At 39.5% G+C, this 20,840-nt stretch overlaps 1 protein-coding gene across 1 annotated transcript in view; it reads left to right on the forward strand.

Moving 5' to 3' along the window:
- The first annotated feature begins 3,877 nt into the window (after positions 1-3,877).
- The window catches only part of myom2b (myomesin 2b), a 28,818-nt gene continuing 11,855 nt past the window's right edge, over positions 3,878-20,840 (forward strand). Inside the window, exons 1-22 of the mRNA XM_034526441.1 lie at positions 3,878-3,960; positions 6,250-6,307; positions 6,569-6,723; positions 6,927-7,013; positions 9,373-9,461; positions 9,889-9,939; positions 10,105-10,269; positions 10,693-10,854; positions 11,010-11,151; positions 11,345-11,544; positions 12,173-12,226; positions 13,327-13,454; positions 14,055-14,238; positions 14,398-14,572; positions 14,660-14,781; positions 14,882-15,069; positions 15,661-15,787; positions 15,983-16,161; positions 17,550-17,664; positions 17,863-18,025; positions 18,412-18,518; positions 20,456-20,500. Coding sequence (XP_034382332.1) covers positions 3,878-3,960; positions 6,250-6,307; positions 6,569-6,723; positions 6,927-7,013; positions 9,373-9,461; positions 9,889-9,939; positions 10,105-10,269; positions 10,693-10,854; positions 11,010-11,151; positions 11,345-11,544; positions 12,173-12,226; positions 13,327-13,454; positions 14,055-14,238; positions 14,398-14,572; positions 14,660-14,781; positions 14,882-15,069; positions 15,661-15,787; positions 15,983-16,161; positions 17,550-17,664; positions 17,863-18,025; positions 18,412-18,518; positions 20,456-20,500 — 2,779 coding nt within the window. The remainder of the gene's footprint in view (positions 3,961-6,249; positions 6,308-6,568; positions 6,724-6,926; positions 7,014-9,372; positions 9,462-9,888; positions 9,940-10,104; positions 10,270-10,692; positions 10,855-11,009; positions 11,152-11,344; positions 11,545-12,172; positions 12,227-13,326; positions 13,455-14,054; positions 14,239-14,397; positions 14,573-14,659; positions 14,782-14,881; positions 15,070-15,660; positions 15,788-15,982; positions 16,162-17,549; positions 17,665-17,862; positions 18,026-18,411; positions 18,519-20,455; positions 20,501-20,840) is intronic.

The raw sequence follows: 20,840 nt of genomic DNA on the forward strand, positions 1-20,840 counted from the left end.
GCGAGGGGGGATCCGTACGGATCACGGATTGACAGTTGTGTGTGTTTGTGTGTGTATCTTTTTTATCTTCCTATGTTATATCTTACTAGTTCAACTGTTGATAATGTATCCCCACCTCATTAGTCTGGAGCCTGGCTCACCAACAGCTCACTGCCAACAACATAATGCTCTCAACTTATCACTGGGCTGTGGTTACAGTGTACTTGCACATGACCAACAGAGGGCTCTTTTGACCACAGACAGACACTATTCCTGTTTTTGACACCCCACACACACACACACACACACACACACACATGGAGAAACAAAGATTACTGTAATGATAAACCATTAGTGAGCAAGTCACATGTTTCATATTTCTGTATAGTGTTCAATGTAGGATCCCATTGACTCCTGATGACTCTTACCTCACACTGTTTAACCTCTATACTTTGTATGTACTTTTATAAATCCTATATATTTACCAGTATTTTATATTAAATCTCTCATATAAAAAAAAGTATGTTTTACAAATCATCACGTCATTTTTTGACAAAAAGGACTTTGTTGCCTAAATCATCTCCTTGTCTCCTTGTTCTCTCACCACACACTCCTACCCAAGCTGCCATCCTGCCAGTCTCTCTTTCCTTTTCTCAAGTGTAACTCCATGTTTTCCCATCATTTGATTTCGCCTCAGATGTGAAATGTGTTTCACAGCTCCTCCACTGTCAGGAATAGTCTAGCTGTAACTGTAGCTAGTTTTATAAATAGGCCCTGGTCAAAGTTCAGCATGTGTCTCATGATGTTTCAGATGGAGAAAGATCTTACAGAGGGACTAAAATATTGGTTTAGTGTAGCCAGAATTATGTAAATGTTTGTGTGGAACGGCCATATATTGTGGATATATGTTGCAACATTGAAATATAAATTGATTTTCAGAGATTTAAGGTGCCTGCTCTCTAAGTTCAGAAATACTCATAATTCAACAACTATGCCATTATGGTATGAAGAAATTAGAGTGACCAGCCTTGTTGCAACGTGGCTCCTGAAAAAGCTCACTATCTTGCTGCCTATTCTAAAAATGCTGCTTGAAAAAATGGCAGTGCCCCCATAACAGATGCTCTGCATTGTCTAGATCAGTTATACTTGAATAACCAGTTGTTGAGCATCAGTTGTTGAGCTAACGTCCTAGAATCCAGCATTTGGGCTACTAATCAAACAGTTGACTGGTTCTGGTGGCCCTGAGTCTTGAAGGATACTGGTTATATATAGGCAGGCTCTCTTTCCTAATAAGGCCTCAGGGAAAGGCAGGTGGGGGTCACTTGGAGACGGGTGGTGATTCTGTTGGCCTGGTACTTGGTTTAGGCTTACTCCCGGTGGATTCAGGCTGACAACCGAAGTTGCTCCAAAGGAAATCTCAAGGGGTAAGAAAGCTATATTTTCATTTTCTTTTTGTTTATATCACCTTCGTATATCCACTTTCAGTCTACTTTTGTTTCAAACCCAAGTGTAGCTGGTGGGGTTAGTGGGGTGGAGGAATTAGGGAAAGACCAAGAGATGTTGCAAGGTCCTGTTGGTGATGAATGATTCATGGTGATGGATATATGACGTATTAAGGATGTGCTCAAATTCAGTCTGAATAAAGTTAACCACTGTGTTGACGATAATTGCCTGTCTGAGTGAAAACAACAATTATCTTTGTGTTTATAATTAGACTCTTAGTTGGTTAAAATGGACTCCAACTAGAAAATACAACTTGGTGACGACACTTTGGACTGTTGCTTCAGTGCACAAACTGCTGGTGTGTAGATCTGGGACTCATACCATGTTGACTTTGTGTGATTTTAAAATAATGAACTTGTATTACAAAGGAGCCATTATTATTCCATTGTATCAATGTGTCACTAGTTAGCACACATCAAGTGTTTATTTCCAAATAGCAACTATTCTGAGGTTTTTAAGGGTAGGGTTGAGCATTTCAGAGGTTTACTGTTACAGGCTGTGTGGCTCGGGTGTCACTTGGCAGACATTTGTGCTGTTACAGTTTTGGCTGGACTGACAGAGGCAGAGGACAGCCACCGGGGTGTAGGACAGATGGGACCAGAATATGACATAACTGCAGTGAAACTTACCTGAGAGCAGTTGCATTTAATGCAGATTTTCTTTAGAAGCACAACATCTGCCATGTCTGCAGCTTTGATTTATTTTGACACTTCTCTAGAGGGTGGTTCATAAATAAAATGTACTAACTCACAAGAAACAATAGGGACTTAAGCTGGTTTGTTGTTCCTTTAGCAGGGTAAATAACATTTTCTGTGATCTATTATTATTTACTATTTACTTTTTCTACTGCACAAACATGACCAGGATTGTAATTGTTGTCATTGCCTTTGTGGGTTGGGGCATTATGATGTCATCTATCTGATGGTCTGGCCGCTTGATTAGCAGTTTTAAGACATTAGAAGTGAGTAAAACATGTTGGGGTGTGTTTCACAGATGTGGAAACAGTTATTGTCTTTGCCATTGGAGCATGTCTCTAGCTTTCAGGGTGAGGTGGTTCAGACAATTATTCATATTTCATCTGTCCTTATTTCTGTTCTCTGAGGAATTAGGTGATGTAAGGCAATTATGTTTGAATGCCGATATGACTGCATGATGTAAGACAAAGTTATGCTCTCGCTTTGGTGTGCGTACTATAAAACGTATTATGTCAGACACACAACAACTTAACTGCCAGTGATACATGTTGGGTCGGCTGTAGCTCATGGGGAGAGTGGTCGTCCCGTAACCACAAGGTACCCGGATCCATCCCCGCTCTCCCCATAGTTGCATGTTGAAGTGTCCTTTAGCAAGACACTGAACTCCCAGTCGCTCCCCGGGCTCTTCACTGCAGCCCCACTGCTCCTTAATAACTAAGGATGAGTCTTTTATTGATCCCCGCTGTGGGATCAATAAAAGTGTACATTATTATTACTGTCTTTCTTTTTTTTGTATCAATGGTAATATCACCAGTGTTTTATTAATGTTATATTATGTCTCAGTCTATTTGTTAATGCAGGATATGATGTGAATAATATAAACTTGTTATATAAACAATAAAAGTTTAATGTTTAAAATAATGATTCACAGTCCACCTATGTATATAAAACCGTACTGAATATACAACTGCTCATGCTGAATTTGGAGCTGTCAACATAAGGGACAGTCTACTCAGTCAGTTACCGTTCATATACATCACTGGTCCAACAATAGGCCTTTTGTTTATGTACTGTATGTACATGTGTGTCTGTGTTACTGGCTTCTTTAAATTAATATAATGTCACCTTGTCATTCCTGAAGCTGACAGTAAGACTGCTGCTGTGTTTGTGTGTGACAGTGTCGCCAACTCCATGTGTCCAAATTCCGGGAGGGACTTTCTTTTTGCAGGGGACGAGGCCGTTAATAAAGATATATTTTCCACTAATCTTACATATTGTAAGATAGCATAAAGACAGGACTTTGTTTGTTAAAGCCCCAAAATGTCTTGTCCGTCTGCAATGTTGTGTTGCATTGCTGTTGTGTCTTCACCAGGTCTTTCTTGATAATGAGACATTGTGTCTCAAAGACATTAACTGTATTATTAAAGGTTATAGAAAATACACGCTCCTCGAAATAACTAACAAACTCTGTCCTTACTTTTATTGTGTTCATGACAGCGTCATTGACTGCATCAACTTCCTGAAGTCCCGTTGACTGTGCTTTAGGGTTGGTAGCCCTTGTGTTTGTGTATGTTGGCTTCACTGTGTTGCTGTTCTGAATTGTAGGGGAGGATCTACTGTACTTTGTTACCATGTCAGTGTGTGTGTGCGTGTGTGTTTGTGTGTTGCTGGTCCAACAGGTCAATATCTACCGCGTCACCATGTCAGTGAGGATGAAACGTGGGAATTACAACCATGAATACTACCACAAACAGAGCAAATATGTGGTTAAAGAATACAGCAGGTATATGTTACACTCTAATGCTAAATATAACTAAAACATGAAGCTAACGGTAGTATTGTAACATTAGGTTACACTAGGTTAAGAGACGGCTAACCTGGTTAACATAAAACTAACATCAAGACTAAACTAATCCTGAGCTGGCCATGATAAACTTGAAGATTGTTTTTTACAATGAATGTCCGAAGGTCATCTTTGAAATCCATATCATGGCTGATCATTAGATTTTTCTTTTTTTCTTTATCGTTTTTGGCAATATGAAGGCTAATTTAAATATATATCACTATATCTCATGCTTAAGAGAGGCTGTCTAAACTTCCAAGCGGCACGTCTGATCCTGATGCCTTTTCCACAGATACAGTACAAAACACCACAGGAAAGGTTTGTTGCTGAGTGTGTTGTACGATTTCAAGTATAACTTAAATTGGATTGACTTTACTAATTTTTACTTCGGCCTTTGTAAGCTGTATTATGTAGAAACATAGTCAAACAATCCCCAGTTTTCACTCCAACAAACTGGCTGTTGAGCCAACCCCATGGGAGAAAAACAATAGTGCTATCACCTTTTTAGTCATTCTGCAACTGTTTAGCACTGCTGAGATTGGTAACTATGTATGTTGTTTAGGTATGTGTTTGCTTTTCTGTGCTGTCTTTCATGTCTATACTTACCACTTTAAACATCTTGTTATTTCTGCTCACTTCTAATTGCTTCTTTTTTATTTTTGCTAACCAGGACACAAGTCTGCCTTTGTTAAACCGTTCTCTTTTAACAAAGTGTTCATTGACACGTGTTGAATTATCTTTACTCATGTACTGCTGTTATTGAACCTATTTTATGAACTGATTCCCTTGTCTATTATTTCAAACTCAAGTAAGTATGCAGCTTAAATGTGTAACGTGGCCTGAACACTGATTGGCTGATGAAATATAAGTTATCACATCTATGTTCAAAATAATTATTCCTCCACAGACCAGACAACAATTCCACATTTACAAGAGAGGATATTTTTTCTTCTTCAAATATGATCAGTTCTAGTTTAACTTTATTTTGCGTATTGTTACCCACTCTCCCTTACGGAGCAGCCCCCTGAAATGTATCTAATTTTGGCCACTTTGGACAAACCCAAACAAATCAACAGACAGTGTAAATTGTCTTCGTACTCCAACCTGGATTCCACTTGCAACAAAAGACCTCCTCTTGTAATATGCAACATGGCCCCTCCAGCCTCGGTCTCATCACAGTGGTGCCAAACCCACTGCTCTGTCTGTTGCTGCCAGCCATCAGGATCCCCCTGATTCTCTGGACTGGAGAGTAATCGCCTGCATTTTGTGGCGGCAGTGGTGGAATGACATCAGGCCGGAAGGCTTTGTGGACACAGTGATGAAGGACTTGGAGCTTCCCACTGTTTGCTGTATCTCCCCTGCTGACAATCTCCTGCTCTCAGGCAACAGGCCTGTTGCCAGTCTTTCGTGGGTTGGGCCTTCGGTGGCATAGTCTGCTGAATATAAGATTTGGCTTTGCGCAAAATGATTGTGTATAGCAGCAACAAACAGGGAGGCTGTCGTGATAAATCACTGTCTTCCTCTTTAACAGCTGTGTCAGCCACAATGGTTGAGACATAAATGGCTCTTTAAATCTACAACAGTTATTGTTGTTGTCCTGGAGGCTCAGCTAACAAATGATGGCAATATGCACTTGTCAGTTAAATATTTATTTGAGATTCTGAAGGCCTGATTATATTTTCTGTCCCCAATGGTGCTCAGGTAGACCATAATAACCACATCTCTAAAGCGCCGTGTCTTGATGTTAAACAGTAATCCTGTAATGCACCCCCTTAAGGCTCCCTGATGCCAGCCACACGAGCCTTCCTATGACATTTTCGTTAAGTTGGTGTCTCTTCCTCTCTCACAGGAGAGACATACTGGAGGTGAGTGTATGTTGATGAGCAGCTGTGTACGTCAGGGAGGCTTTACCTCTCTGTCTCTACTATGAAATGGTCATGGAAGGTGTCCTGCAGTCTTTGCATAAATAATTTCTACTACAGTAACCACAGAGACAGCAGCCCATTTTTCAGTAAAAATGTGGGATTGGTGATCAGTACCATTTGACTTTACTAATAATTTGAAATGTCGCTGCTCTGCTCTACAGAGAAATGTGAGTTGGTCTGCAGAGCTTTTGAATATTTTGACAGTTGGTACATGTTCAAAATGACATATCTTTTACTACATTTTCTGCCAGTGTTGACGGACAACATTGATTGTTAGCAAAACTGACCTCCTGTTTGTCTTTAGTTCTGAGGCAATGGAGGAAAGATATGAGCACAAAACACAGGCTCGCATCCAGAACGTGGTAAGAATCTATGAACTTTCCCTGTCCACACTGCATATAACATTCTGTGAAAATTGTGTGTTAAAATATGTACCTGAGCTCTTATTGAGACAATAGTAGTTAAACCACATGGTGTTTAACATGTTTATATATGGAGTTTATTCACATTTATTTATTAGAATATAATTTAGTATATTAATAGTAAAATGTAGCAATGTTTGAGGGTGTGTGAGTAAGAGTTGTGTATATTACTTATTTGCTTTATGGTATTTTCCTGTCTAGGTGAGGACAAAGATGATGGACAAATATGTACGTGAGGAGCCGATGATCAGGGGACCAACGTTCATGGCCAGACTCAGATCCCACACCGTGTTTGAAAACACTCCAATCAAACTCTTCTGTACTGTTGAGGGCTTCCCCATGCCTCTTGTAAAATGGTGAGTAAGGACAAAACTAATCTAATTAATTCTTATCCTTGACAGTAACTCAATTGATGACTTTCATGAGGATGGCCTTGCTATCATCTCTTTCTTTTCTCCTAATGATAGTAGATCTGTTACTAAAGTTGATGCTAAAAGGTTTTCTATTATGGTTCAACATGTCTTTATGCTAGTGAGCAGTGATCTTTTCTCTATTTCAGGTATAAAGATGGTGTGACCCTGTGCTTGTCCTCTGGACTGTACCTGGTTGAAGCTAAGGGTGGCATCCATACTCTTGAGATCCCAAGGTGCAATAAGTGAAAAAATGAACTTTTTATTATTTTAAAAGTTCTCCTGCTGTGTTTTTGACCACTTGATAGCTGTTTGTTTTTTTTAGATTAAAAGGGGCACTCACCAATCTTACTCATAAAGCTCAGTTAACTTGATACGGTTTTAGTACTCCTCGGTTTATGAACAGTTGTCAGACATCTTCTGTGGCTCTGAGGAGAGCTTTGTAATGTCAAAATTAAAAAATTAAAGAGAAAACTGCAGAGCTGGAGAGTGAAAAATTAGGGCATCGGGTAGAAAAGGTCTAATGAAAGCTATTGAGTTGCATTATATGTAAATTGTAGGATCTGTAACGTTTCTCGTCAGTCCCATCAGGTTCGGTGCACAGATTCAAACTAAAGCAATAACGTCATAGTCAGCTGACTGACTGCTCTCCTTCCAGTCTGAGGAAGCTCAGCTGTTGCTGACCTCAGTGTTAGGTGATCCTCAAGGATTCTTTCAGTCATCACTCTCTCCTTGGATCCAGTCACCTTTAGCTCTGTCTATCTGTTACAGTACTTACACACAGTTCAGCCAACAACCCTAACTCCTTGTAGCAAATACCCCTTCACCCCACCTAGGGGATACCATTTACACTGAATGCTGTGTGTTATAAGTGGGAAAACATATTTTGAATTAGGCTGGAAGACATTAGAGGATACATCCTTTTTGAATTACAAATTACCAGCAGCTGCAAGCAGCAAGCTTAAGCCTTGCTCATGACAGACAGAGAAAATGCAGAATCCCTACCCCCAACTTCTCAGTCCTAAATCTCTACACCATGGCATTCTGTTAGAGAACCAGTCAGTGTCTCGTGGTGCTCTGCCTCTCTCTAACACACACACACACACACACACACACACACACACTTTGCATTTTGGTCCTCACTCCAAAGGTTAATAACCCTTGATGGTCCTCACATTGACAAACACACACACACACACACACACACACACACACAGTACAAACATTTCTGTGCATTTGAAGGTTTTGCTGAATGCTGCTGTGATTAAAATTAAGAATACGTTTGCTCTCCCTCAGCTCCCGGCTGCGACTTGAAGTAGTCCCCTCTGCCAATAATGTCAGAGTCATCTTCTTATGACTGCACCAGCCTAAGCATTCTGCATGGGTGGAAATTCCCATGTTAGCTGATACTGGGGTAATATAAGGTTGTGGAAAAGTTGGTGAGGAGAGCATCAGAAGGAGAAAGCGAAAGTGAGAAGGACAGAAAGAGGAAGAGACTTCAGGATAAAAGAGATTGAACTCAGAGGCTGGTCTTCAAGTCATAATGCATGGCATTTAATGACAGGGAGTCCAAAAACATGACTTTGAACTTCTTGTGCGTCTTTCTCTCTAAATCTCTCCAACAAGCCTGCTTTCAGTGCTTGCACCATCTAAGAACAGAACTTCGTCTAGATCGGAAGCTTCTGTAATTTTCGTGGGGCTATCTGTGGCCATATGGCTCGAGAGGGAACAAAAGCAGCCACATTTTATTCAAATACGATTCAGAGGAAGCATGCAAATCACAGGAGACACAGAATGTGACATACTACATATTGCAAGGAATTGCAGCTTGTAAAATTAGCATTTTTGTGAGAATTTCTTGGATATTTAACCAATTCTGACTGAAAAGCGCTGTCATCTATTTACAAAGAAGACAGGCTTATGTCACAGCTTTGTGCCACTGTCTCCAAGTAGTATGTCTAATGCCACATCTTGTTCAAGCATGTATCTAATGCGCCAATGTTGTAGGTCCTAACAGGGCTATACTCAATCCATACTGTGCCCTCTGAGCTGCTGATTATCCCTGCTGGAGCAGATCCGATTGGTTATAAAGAGCATCCAGTACTTAGGCATTTTCCATAATTTAACAGGTGACTCTAAACGTGACTAACGGGTCTCTTACACAGCTAAGGCTTGATATACTATACTATACTATATTCTGTACACATGACATCTATTGCCTCTGTCCATCCGGTGAGAGGGATCCTCCTCTGTTTCTCTCCTTAAGGTTTCTTCCCTTTTTTCCGTGTGAAAGGTTATTTTTGGGGAGTTTTTCCTGATTCGATGTGAGGTCCTGGGACAGGGATGTAGTATGTGTACAGATTGTAAAGCCCTCTGAGGCAAATTTGTAATTTGTGATATTGGGCTATACAAAATAAACTGAATTGAAATTGAATATACGGTGACTAAGATCCTTTCTACAATACAACTGTGACACATAGTGTCGTCTGTGGGCTGTTTTAAGCAATCTTTTAATCAAAGTACCGCGAAAGTCGATGAGAACCTGATAAGTTTACTGACCTGGAAACTTTTGTTTTATTCTTTATTTTTTTATAGATGCTCAACTGATGACACCGCCCAGTACACTGCTGTGGCTTGTAACAGCCATGGACAGGCCTCTAGTCAGGCCTCCGTCATTGTTAAGAGTGAGTCCTGATTACCCTGCGTCTGATTTTGTAGTGTGATGTTTATCAAACAGCCCCATTAGAACAAGACTTGAATTATCAAAAGTTTGGGTCTTAACAATCACATACAGTTATTGGAGGGCACGTGTTTTCATACACAATGGCAGCTCCTAAACGTCAAGATTAGTCCTTAACTAACAAAATACATTTAATGGTAAACTCTGGCAGAGCTGAGCGTTATACGTAGAAACGCAAAAGGTACTATCTAGAATGTTAGATGCGGTTGGTCCGCTCTGTCCGTTCTGGGCTACAGTTGAAACATGTAAAGAGGACTTTTATGTAGATATGAAATGCTGATTCTAAGGTAACAAAAGCATAACAATTCTTTTTTTCAGGGAATTATACACTAATGATGTACTTTTGGTATGTTTCTTTTTTAATCATTTAGGGTACAAGCAGGAGGATGAGTCCTGTTCATATGCATGGTTGCCTTTCACAGGTAATCCTCATAATTACAGCTCCCTCTAAATATGTCCAGAAATGGCAACATCAGTACCACTACTCGGCTATAACATTTGTCTCTCTTTTTAAAGTAGTATGTGAAGCAACAGTCCATTACCACCAGTCCTATTCCATCTCTTTCTTCCTTTCTCCAATCTCTCAGCTGCCATGCTCCCCCAGATCCATTACACAAAAATCCACATCACCTTTCTGGATAAGTTTGGACCAGTATTTGCCACTGAGGGAGAATCTGCCAGGCTGACTGCTACCATGACCCTGAACCCCAACCTGGCCAACCTGCAGCCTGAGGCACAGTGGTATAGAGATGGTAATTGCTCCAAAGTATCATTTTATGACAAAGTAATTACACTTTAATAGCTGGTAATATATTCTGCCTGCCACCCCGATTACCAGACCCAATCTAGTTGACTTGCAGCCAGAGGCAGAGCAGAGGAAAAATGGGAATATGTTACGGACACTATTTTCATTGCTAATTAATTATAGTGAAAGAAGTTAAATAGACTCCAGCAATAGTGCCTCAATTTATGAGTTAATTTGCAGTGTGTGTCTGTAGACTTTACATAAAAGGTACCTCGTGGGATAAAAGTAAATTCTGATAGGTTCATCTTTTACATTTAACATCACTACATGCAGTCAAACTTCATGTATAATTTATAGAAACATATTCTTACATCAATAAAGAAGGGTGGTTTCTCAGAACACTGAATTCACGATGCTTTTTCATTTTCAGACACGCGTCTGTTTGACTCTAAATGGGTGAAGATCGACACTGGCAGAGGAGTCACCACTTTGACTATTCCCAACCTCTTCAAAGATGATGAAGGCCTTTACACAATACGCATGGTCACTAAAGGAGGCGCCGCAGAACACAGTGCATTCATCTCTGTCTCAGGTAACAGCAATCATACTGGGGATTTATTTCATTGTGATTTATTCGTTGTTAACATGATGGAACAGATTTTACATGACTCTGTTACAATAATTACTTAAATATGGATTACTTACTTATATGATTATTAAAATACCACTGTGTTACTTTCTGCGAAGATGGTCCCCCCCCAGTCACTGGTGCGCCTGGTGCTCCTATGGACATCAAGATCCATGATGCCAATAGGGACTATGTCATTGTGTCATGGAAGCCCCCAAACACCACCACAGAGGGACCAATCCTGGGATACTTTGTGGACAAGTATGAGTTACTGATAGAAACACCATAAATAGATAGCCTGACCAACATTAAGACTGTTTATTGCAAGTCATTACATAGTTTGTTTGACTATCTGTGGAAGTGAAGGAGTTATTGTCTTTAGGTACACTACAGGAAATCCTCTCTTTTGCTCTACACTGATACTGCACTTGGTCTGATCTCTTTTATTTTGTAGATGCGAGGTTGGAACTGAAAACTGGACTCAGTGCAATGATCACCCCATCAAGATTTGTAAATACCCGGTGTCTGGGCTGTTTGAGGGACACGCCTACTACTTCAGAGTCAGAGCCGTCAACTCACACGGAATCAGCAAAGCATCTCGCATGTCTGATCCTATTGCCGCACTGGACCCCACTGAATTCGAGAGGCTCCATGGTGGGTTTAACTGGATTAGAATAGATGTTCTATAAATGTCATCCCTGGCTTTTATATTACACCATGTGAAATGTGTCCTGTGTCCAATGTGTTGGTATGTTTGGATGGACTGACTGTAGATGCTTACTAGTTATGTTGCTATGTGTATGTTGATGAGACGTGGTTGAAGTGCAATTATTATCCTGCTCCATGACAGCATCCCTGAATTATAAAAAGGTTTAAAATGATGGTCTAATGTAAATAATTACTCGCTGTAAATTCAGGTAGTTCAGATTTTGTCTTTGTATTTTCTTACACTTATTGCATGTCTGTGAAGTTTGCTTCACTTCAAACTGCCACATGTACGGGTTGTTGTAAAAGTGTTGGTTTATGTTTGGATGATGTGATCCTTGGTCAATGCAGTCTTAAAAATTAATTGTATTTCTGTAATCATAATCGTTTAAAAACTGACAAGTAATTCGATTGAATAATGTGATGAACACAAATGTTTTGCCTTCCAGTGTGCTGACGTGTTTATCTGAATAAACTTTTTTTTTTTGTTGACAAAATGAACAATAAGTGAAGCACTGTAACTTCAACACGACAGTAAAGCAGATTGATGACCTTTTTCTTTCTTTTTTTCCTATAGCCAAAAAACTCGGCGGAAAACTAGATGTTGTGTCTTACCATGATGAAGTTGAAGGTGAGTTTCGACTGAAATTAATACATAATTCCAGGTTTATTACATTATCCTTCCAGCAGTGGTGGCTGGTGGAATTGTTTTTTGTTAGGGTCATTCAATCAATTTCAGCAAACATCCCAGTATGATTCAATGCAAATCAAACACATTTCTACTTTGTAGTTAAATATTTAACATTTATTCCAACACTGACATAATAAGGACATCTTATTCCTACAATTCAGTGTATATATATCATATAATAATATTCAGTATAATATGATATATAAATACTATCTAATGTAAATATACATATCATAAATATATTATAATAACATATAAATATCGTATAATATATATATAGAATATAATAAAACTGTGTCTTTTGTCCAGCTGGTAGTGACGTTCACTTTGCCCAATATGGCTGCTTGACGGAGTTATCCATGTGTGTCCTGGTGTTCTCATGTTTTCTTAATTCTTCCGACAAGTGCTTCATGTCCCTTACTCCCGTAACTGTCTATGCTGGATCTGTCCCGGTTGATTTTACTGGGTCGGGTCTTCTTGGAAGAGAAGTGCTCGCCATCATGTCGTAAGAACAAAAGAAGAAGAAAAAAGGCGCCTGACGAAAGCGCGCAGCTTTTGGGCCAGATGACTTTGGGCCAAAAGTTAAACCTATTTTAGGACGTAGATTGGCTAAATTGTATATCACACATTTATATCTTTAATCAGTAATAGGCTAAACTGCTTCTTAGACCCGTCTCTTCTGGGCCAAAATCGATTCGGCCCCAGCTGCAGCTGAGACATGCAGACAGGTGGAGAGGACGTGCAGGAAGTGCAGGAAAAGCATACATTTTGCGCAGCTATCCTATTTTACAAATATTACTGGGTATATTACACATCTCCAAAACACAAATATTGACCATTTGTATAATTTATAAATATAAATAAACATTATTATTATAATTCTTTAATACTTTTATTTTTTTTGGCTCAAGGTGGGTATTGGCCAGCTGCCACTGCCTTCCAGTATATCTCTGTATAGCGTAGAAAGAAACCAGTGGGTGCCTCATACTAGTGTGTGTGTGTGTGTACTTTATCTTCTTTGTGTGTGTGTTTCTCTGTAGCTGAGGGAAAGCCCCCAGGTGCTCCATCAAAAATTCATGCCTCAGAAACCGACAGGACATATGTGGTTCTGAGCTGGAAAGCACCTGCATATTCCAGCAAGGCTCCCATGTGGTACTACATAGAAAAGGTAATACAACATCCCACTGTCCCCAATGCTGCTTGTAATCGGCCTACTCTTTTTAACAGAGGGGTATAGTGGATTAAAAGAACAGGATAACACTATTGCATGTATATGCACACAGATATACAACTGAAAAGATACTCAACAAACACACAACACTGGAACTGCTAAAAAGATGATCAGAAGAATATTATTGTTGTTGCATAATGATTTATAGAAATTTCCTTCTCCCCATATTAATTTCTGTTTATTTATTTACTATCTGTGTTTCATTCCTGTTTCTCTATTGTTGCAAATATAAAATACATTTAAAAAGAATAGGATAGCCCAACCACCTTAATCAAAGGAAAATTAGAATGGTATTAATAGGTGCATTGAATGTTGATGACATAATTGTCTGCTATATTTGATTTAACAATATGAATTATATTATATTTCAAAAGCTGAATTTGGTACTAAAGAAACAACCAATTAGCCAATCCTGTACGTTAGTATTTTTCTTTTCTGTAGAATGCATTGTTTTCATATGCAATGAATATAGCGTATCAATATGTCTGGATGTATCGTAACAGCCAGCTTGTTTTCTCTGTCTTTCTCTTACCACAGTGCATGGTAGACAGTGGCGCGTGGCAGCGTGTCAACACTCAGGTTCCTATTCGATCTCCACGTTATGCGGTCTTTGACCTGTCAGAGGGCAAGCACTATAAATTCAGAGTTTTGTCTGCCAATATCCATGGAGCCAGTGAGCCATCAGAGCCGACTGGACCTATTGAAACCCTGCAACTCAAAGGTCTGTTGTGCCCATTTATTTTCCTTATTACACAGATTTCTACTGCAATGGAATACATCCACATTTGAGCTGCTGTTGTGTTTATGAATATACATTTTGCTCATTTATTGATACATTTATTGAACATTTTTTACACTTGCTACTTTTTCCATTCTTCAGGTGTGCCATCTGCTCCCGGTCAGGTGATTTCGACCAGAGAAACGAACACCTCAGTTCTCATCCAGTGGGCTCCTCCAAAGGAACCCAACAATTTGATTGGTTACTACATCGACCAGTGTGTGAAGGGGTCCAAGGACTGGACCTCGGCCAATCACAAACCTCACAAGAGCACCAAGTATGTTTTCAACCAAACAAAAGCATGTCTTTCTAGAGTAGTTGGTTGTAAGCAAGAAAGTGATCCTCATGCATTCTGTTTCTGCAGGTTTGTGGTTAGTGGTCTCACCACAGGAGAAACCTACGTTTTCCGTGTCCAGGCTATCAATGAGCTGGGTCTTAGTGATGAATCCCAGGAGTCTGCACCTCTGACTGTTAAGGCTGCCCTCAGTCAGTATTGGCATATTTTTTATCATTATTATTCACGATGATGTTTGTCAAGTATTATTTTCGTCATTATTGTTATTACAATTCAGTACTGCCTTTTCAGCCACGCCCTCTGCTCCTTACGACATTGCATTGCTGAACTGTGACGGCCATTCAATGGTTCTAAACTGGAAGAAGCCTCTTCACTCTGGAGGAGCACACGTCAAGGCGTATTATGTGGACAAAAGACGCAGTGGAACAACCATGTGGAGGGAGATTCACATCCCATCAGTCACAGAAAGACTTTACAAGGTACAATAATGGCAGTTGTTTAGCTTATCTTAAAGCACCAAAACAAACTGAAGACGAAGCAACAACTTTTGCATAACTTGGATACAAGTTCAATTCAATTCAGTTTATTTTGTATAGCCCAATATCACAAATTACAAATTTGCCTCAGAGGGCTTTACAATCTGTACACATACGACATCCCTGTCCCAGGACCTCACATCGGATCAGGAAAAACTCCCCAAAAATAACCTTTCACAGGGAAAAAAGGGAAGAAACCTTCAGGAGAGCAACAGAGGAGGATCCCTCTCCCCGGATGGACAGAAGCAATAGATGTCATGTGTACAGAATGAACAGCATTACAGAGTTACAACAGCATTACAAAGTTACACAAGTGCGTTAGTTGGTCGTATATGTGCCTTCCATTTAAACTATGGTTTGTTTTTCCACATTGTAAGAAAAATCTCTGGGTCAATTTGTATAACTACATAAGCAGGCACTTAATCACTACGACTACCCACTATTTCACGCTTGATCGACTTGTGAGTTTGGAAAGTTTTGTTTCAGAAAATGATGATTGGCATGTTAGTAACTCTGGTAACATTTTATTGCCAGGTGGAGGGCTTGACAGAGGGTGCAGTCTATCAGTTCCAGGTGTATGCAGCCAACCTGGCTGGCCTCGGGCCAGCTGCCAAACCTTCAGCCGATTTCAGCTGTGAGGCCTGGACTATGCCGCAGCCTGGTTAGTAAATGTAATCTGTTCACTGACTTGGTCACCTTTTAAATTCAAACTTGAAAAGTTTATGGCATCAGGCTCATGTCTACCAAATAGCCTTGAGAACTAGGAGGACGAGAGTCATTGTTTTCATTGAAACGTCCTCATAAATACAAATGTAAATGTAGTTTTGTGTCTCCTCTATTTCGATGTGTCCTTTAGGCCCAGCCTATGACCTTACCTTCGGTGAAGTAAGAGATAATTCATTGCTGGTTGAGTGGCAAAAGCCTGTCTATGCTGGTTCTGGACCAATCACAGGTTATCATGTTGAGTACGCTAAGAAGGGCACTTCTGACTGGACCACTGCCAATGAGACTGCTGTTAGTCACCGCTTCCTCAAGGTGAGAGCATCTTTAATATGGTTTCTGGTAAATGTATGAGGATTATCAGATAACCATGATTATTTCTCTAAAATCCTGTTGTGTAATAATATCTTAATACACTGCAATCTGACATAAAAATTAGGTACAGCTGAAATAATACATTTATTAAATTATTAGTTGATAATATTTGAAAATGTTTGAATGTTGATTCATTGTTTTTCTTTTTTTTTGAAAGGTAGGACATTTCTTTCAGAGTTTAAAAGTCTAAACACAGTCTATAACAGTCAGCATTTGGGCACTAGGTGTGTAGCCCCAAGCAGAAGTATGCATCCAAGTAGATGGTATGAAATAGTGGACACAGTGAAGAAAAAAATGCAAATGCAGTGAGGCTAAACACCAAGCGGACAAAGCTCATTCCAAACTAGAGTGAATCTGGGGCTTACTTTTACAGTGTTCTGGCATCAGGGGGTGTAATTGAGCCACCTTTGAATGTTATGTTGGCAAACAGTAAGCGCTAATTCCCACCATAGTGTGCCTTTAAGCAAAAAATACCCACATTATTTTGTTCCAGCTCAATTGTGAATGTGTGCTGAATTATGAAAATAATCATTAGTTGCAGCCCTTAAGATATGCCATAACTTTTAAAGTCGATTCTAGTTCTTCAGCGAACATAGGTTACGAAATGTATAAAGACAATATCATATATGTATATATATATATATACACACACACACAATATAATATTATTGTGAAGAAAGTGGATGGTGGTATTAATAATGTCAGCACTGCTGAAACAAGTTACAACTGTAGTTGTTGCATTATTGCATGTTGCTTGTGTTAATAAGCACTAATTTGACTCTGAAAAGTTTCTATTTGCTCCATTGGAGCCCTCTGTACTAGCGTATAATGTTTTAATCGCCCTTCTGTGCGATGCAGGGACGCAATGCAGTTATATCAAATTGTCTGACAATGACATCTAGTGGACAAAGTAAACTGTTACTGGCTGAGCTAAGATGAAAATGCTTGTTTTAGTATAACAAGTAGTAGCAATGTGACTTATGATATGCCACATGAGCAAGTCAGTCAACTTATCAATGTCATATATATTTGATTACTGTGTAATGCAAATAAAAAGGATGTTGATTGTTTTGTTGCTCATCTATCATATTACATTAAAAAAAATATCTGCTGCAGTAGCTGCCGGATCTCAGAATTTATTAATTCAGTCACAATCTCATCTGCCAAATAAGTTACATCAGTTTGAACAAAACATACTGCAAGAACGTTGTCACTTACTGTATCGATCAAATTTACCCAAATTGATGATTAACGCGTGTGTAGAAAAATCCATAGCCTTACTCCCTTCACTACACTAGTTTCTTTTCTGGTCTGTTTGTCATCTGCAGGTAACGGGCCTTGAGGCAGGTACTAGCTACACCTTCCGAGTGTGTGCGAGCAACGCTGCAGGAGTGGGTATGGCCTCTATGGCCTCTGACCCTTTGACTGCCAAGGCTTTGGAAGGTAACTTTTATTCACAAACAGTAAAAGATTGTCAAATTTGTGTCATCAATTTCTGAAAGTGCTGGAGGCGGTATGGAAGTAAGGAGTGGAGCCGACAGTTACAATAAAAGCCCACTGAAACAGACAATTCCCTCTTCGCCTTTCTTGGAGACTGAAATGTGCGTAATGTTCAAAAGTCATTTTCTCTTTGTATCCAAGGCTCTCAGGAGGTGTGCTGTGTTGTGGATGAGAAATCAGGTGACATCGTTCTGTCATTCGAGTCCTGCCAAATAACCGAGGGCTCTCAGTTCCTCTGGAAGAAAGATTATAAAGAAATTACGGATTTCTCCAAAGGATTGGTGATCAAGACTGAAGGCAGCCAGTAAGACTATACACACACACACACACACACACACACAAAGAAAGAAACCCACCATCTCTTTACTTACTGTAGCTGCCTCCACAGCATTATGTAAGTGCTCCGCTTGCATATGTCTTTGATTGGCAACTAGGACATAAGAAATGCAGACAAAAATCTACAAACAAACGCACACACAAACCAAATGCAACCCACATGTTTAATCCCTCTCTGCTGTGTAGGATGGTGGGTGGGTGTAAAAGCACACGTGTGATGTAGATGTTTTGGTCATTTCAAAAATGTCTGTTTACAAATATGAGATATAATGAGCGTGTGTCACATGTGAACAGTTAGATACAGATAGATTAATGTGCATCATCTGTCTGTGTCTCTGTCATCGTGCATTTTAGTTCTAAGCTGATCTTTAAGAATGCAGATAAAGAGGACTTCGGGACGTACTCTGTTTCGGTCACCAACACAGAAGGAGTGTCATCCAGCTATTCAATCTCAGCTGAAGGTAGGATTCACCAATCACTGTGGAAGTGTTGGTCTGGTGCTTAACAACCAAGTCCAACTCTGGCTTTCAAAATGTACAGAAATTCAATAATCTAAACTATTGAATATATATATTTAAAAAAAAGGGAGATTTAATTTGAGCGTGATGACATATTACATCAAAACATTAAAAAAGTAAAAGCACCAGTAACGTCAGGGCTTATCAATACTTCGATATTTAGTTATTTAACACCGGGGCCCGCTTAATACCGGGTTTTGGAACGCGTTCCCATCTTCAGCTAACCTCAAACGAAAACGGCTCTTTAGAGCCAGTGTTCATTCTGGGAAGATATAAATGTTTTTTTCTAAGCTAATGAAAACATTCTTAGTTTCAGGGGAATAGACACTGATTAAAACATAGTTATGAATATCATATTCATAACTAAATATTACACACTGTGTAGTAAGGTCTACCTGAGCCGAGAAGGAAGTCACTCACTTCGGGGCTGACGGCAGTGGTCTTGGTGGAGGAGTTGCTGGTGCGGTTCAACCGAAGCCCTCGTGGGCCGGTGCTTCAAAATTTAAATATTATAAAGAAATGCAAGGCTTGGCAGAACAAAAATTAGAATGACTCAGAGGCTAAACACTGATTTGACTACACACTAAATTAACAGTGCAGTCTTGCACACAAACGATATACACACTTGCACGGTTATATCATAATCCAATAGATGGCAGTGTGGCCACATTGTGCAGACTGTATTACCTCAGAATTTTAGTAATACGTCCATTTCATATCATACAATTGTCAATGTTAAGTCAATTAAAAAATGCACTATAACTATAACTTGAAGCTGTCTTAGCTCCTGTGTTGGAGGTAAGTGAGAAAAGAAAGAGGGGGGAGGAAGAGAAAAGGAGTGTTCAGTCCTTTCTCTTGACTCGATCTCCAGCTATAATATTGAAATATGTCCTTTTATTGTCTTCGAATCCTTCTGTTGCTTTATTATGACAAAATATATATATCAACAGGGTGGAGAGCTCTGGTGCCTTCTCTGGCAAGTGTCAGATTGGTACTGTTTACAGATCCAACAGAGTTTTCAGCAGTTTTTCCCCCACTGGGAGAAATTAAAGATTGGTTTTGGGATCTGGAATGTCTGAGGCCCTCAGTAGTCAAAACAGTGTTGTTCTCAAAATATCTTCATTATTTCATAGGAATAACATGAAATTACATTAAATATGTGTTTCCTCTATCTGTTAAAGTAGCGTGTGCAAATATCTTTCATGCCTTCATCATTGAACGGCTGCACTGCAACATTGACACATCAAAACTACACTATTTTCTGGAGAACTGAGGCGATGATGACAAAAAATGAAAGTAATGAGACTGCTTTAAAACGTCCACACTGGCATGTAGGCAACAAACAGTTTTATTACACATCTGATGAATACTAGCAGAGCACATTTCTCCAAGCTTGGGGCAGTGTGTATTTTAGAACCACGTCTTAATAGCAAAGGGCTTTCTGTCAAGAAATTTCACAAAATCGTCCTGCTATTGCACCACTACGCTACGAGGCTATAGTATTATTACTCTGCGCCTTACACTGATTGCTTCCCATTTGGCCGACAGTATTTTCAGACTAACTAATTTCCAAACACCTACGATACAAGATTTAATTTCTTTCACTTATATCAGTGGTACTTAAGAAGGCTCCAATAACAAGTCATAATAATAACCATTAATAATAACCATATTGTCTTTCCTATGGCTGTATTTGTTTCTGTCTTTCAGTGTTTGTTCATTAATCTGTCTCTTCCTAATAAACACAATTGCAGTGACTTCTCCAACTCCGAACTTGGTACTTGATAAAATGACTATGTACGAAGTGTAAGATGCATTTTAATTTCTTGTTTGTGCTCATGCTTGCATGAAATGACTAAAACTGTCTCTTTATGTTTCAGAGTTGACAAAGATGCTGGCACTCAGCTATGATATCAGACACCCAAGTAAGTACCTCTCGCTGACTCTTTCAATCTCTTCTAATCTCGCTCTCTCTTTGTCCCTTTTAATCTCTCTTCTCTTGCACTTTTTCTCTGCTGTGTCTAATCTGTTTTACCCACTCTTTCTATTTATCAGCTTTCCCTTTTAACGCCTTTATTTTGCTTTGTTTCTGAACTCACTTTGAACCTTTCAGATTTATTTCTTCTTTTAGGAGTAACTTTCTCTTTCTTTTCTTTTTCTTTTTGATCCAAAGGTCTTACCTGCTTTACATCACCTGCCTAACCACTATTCACCTCACCTGCTCTTTTGCCTCCTGTCCGCTTCTCTCACTGAGGAAGTAACAAT

This window comes from Cyclopterus lumpus, chromosome 3 (assembly GCF_009769545.1).
Source record: "Cyclopterus lumpus isolate fCycLum1 chromosome 3, fCycLum1.pri, whole genome shotgun sequence".
In the NCBI taxonomy this organism is placed as follows: domain Eukaryota; kingdom Metazoa; phylum Chordata; class Actinopteri; order Perciformes; family Cyclopteridae; genus Cyclopterus; species Cyclopterus lumpus.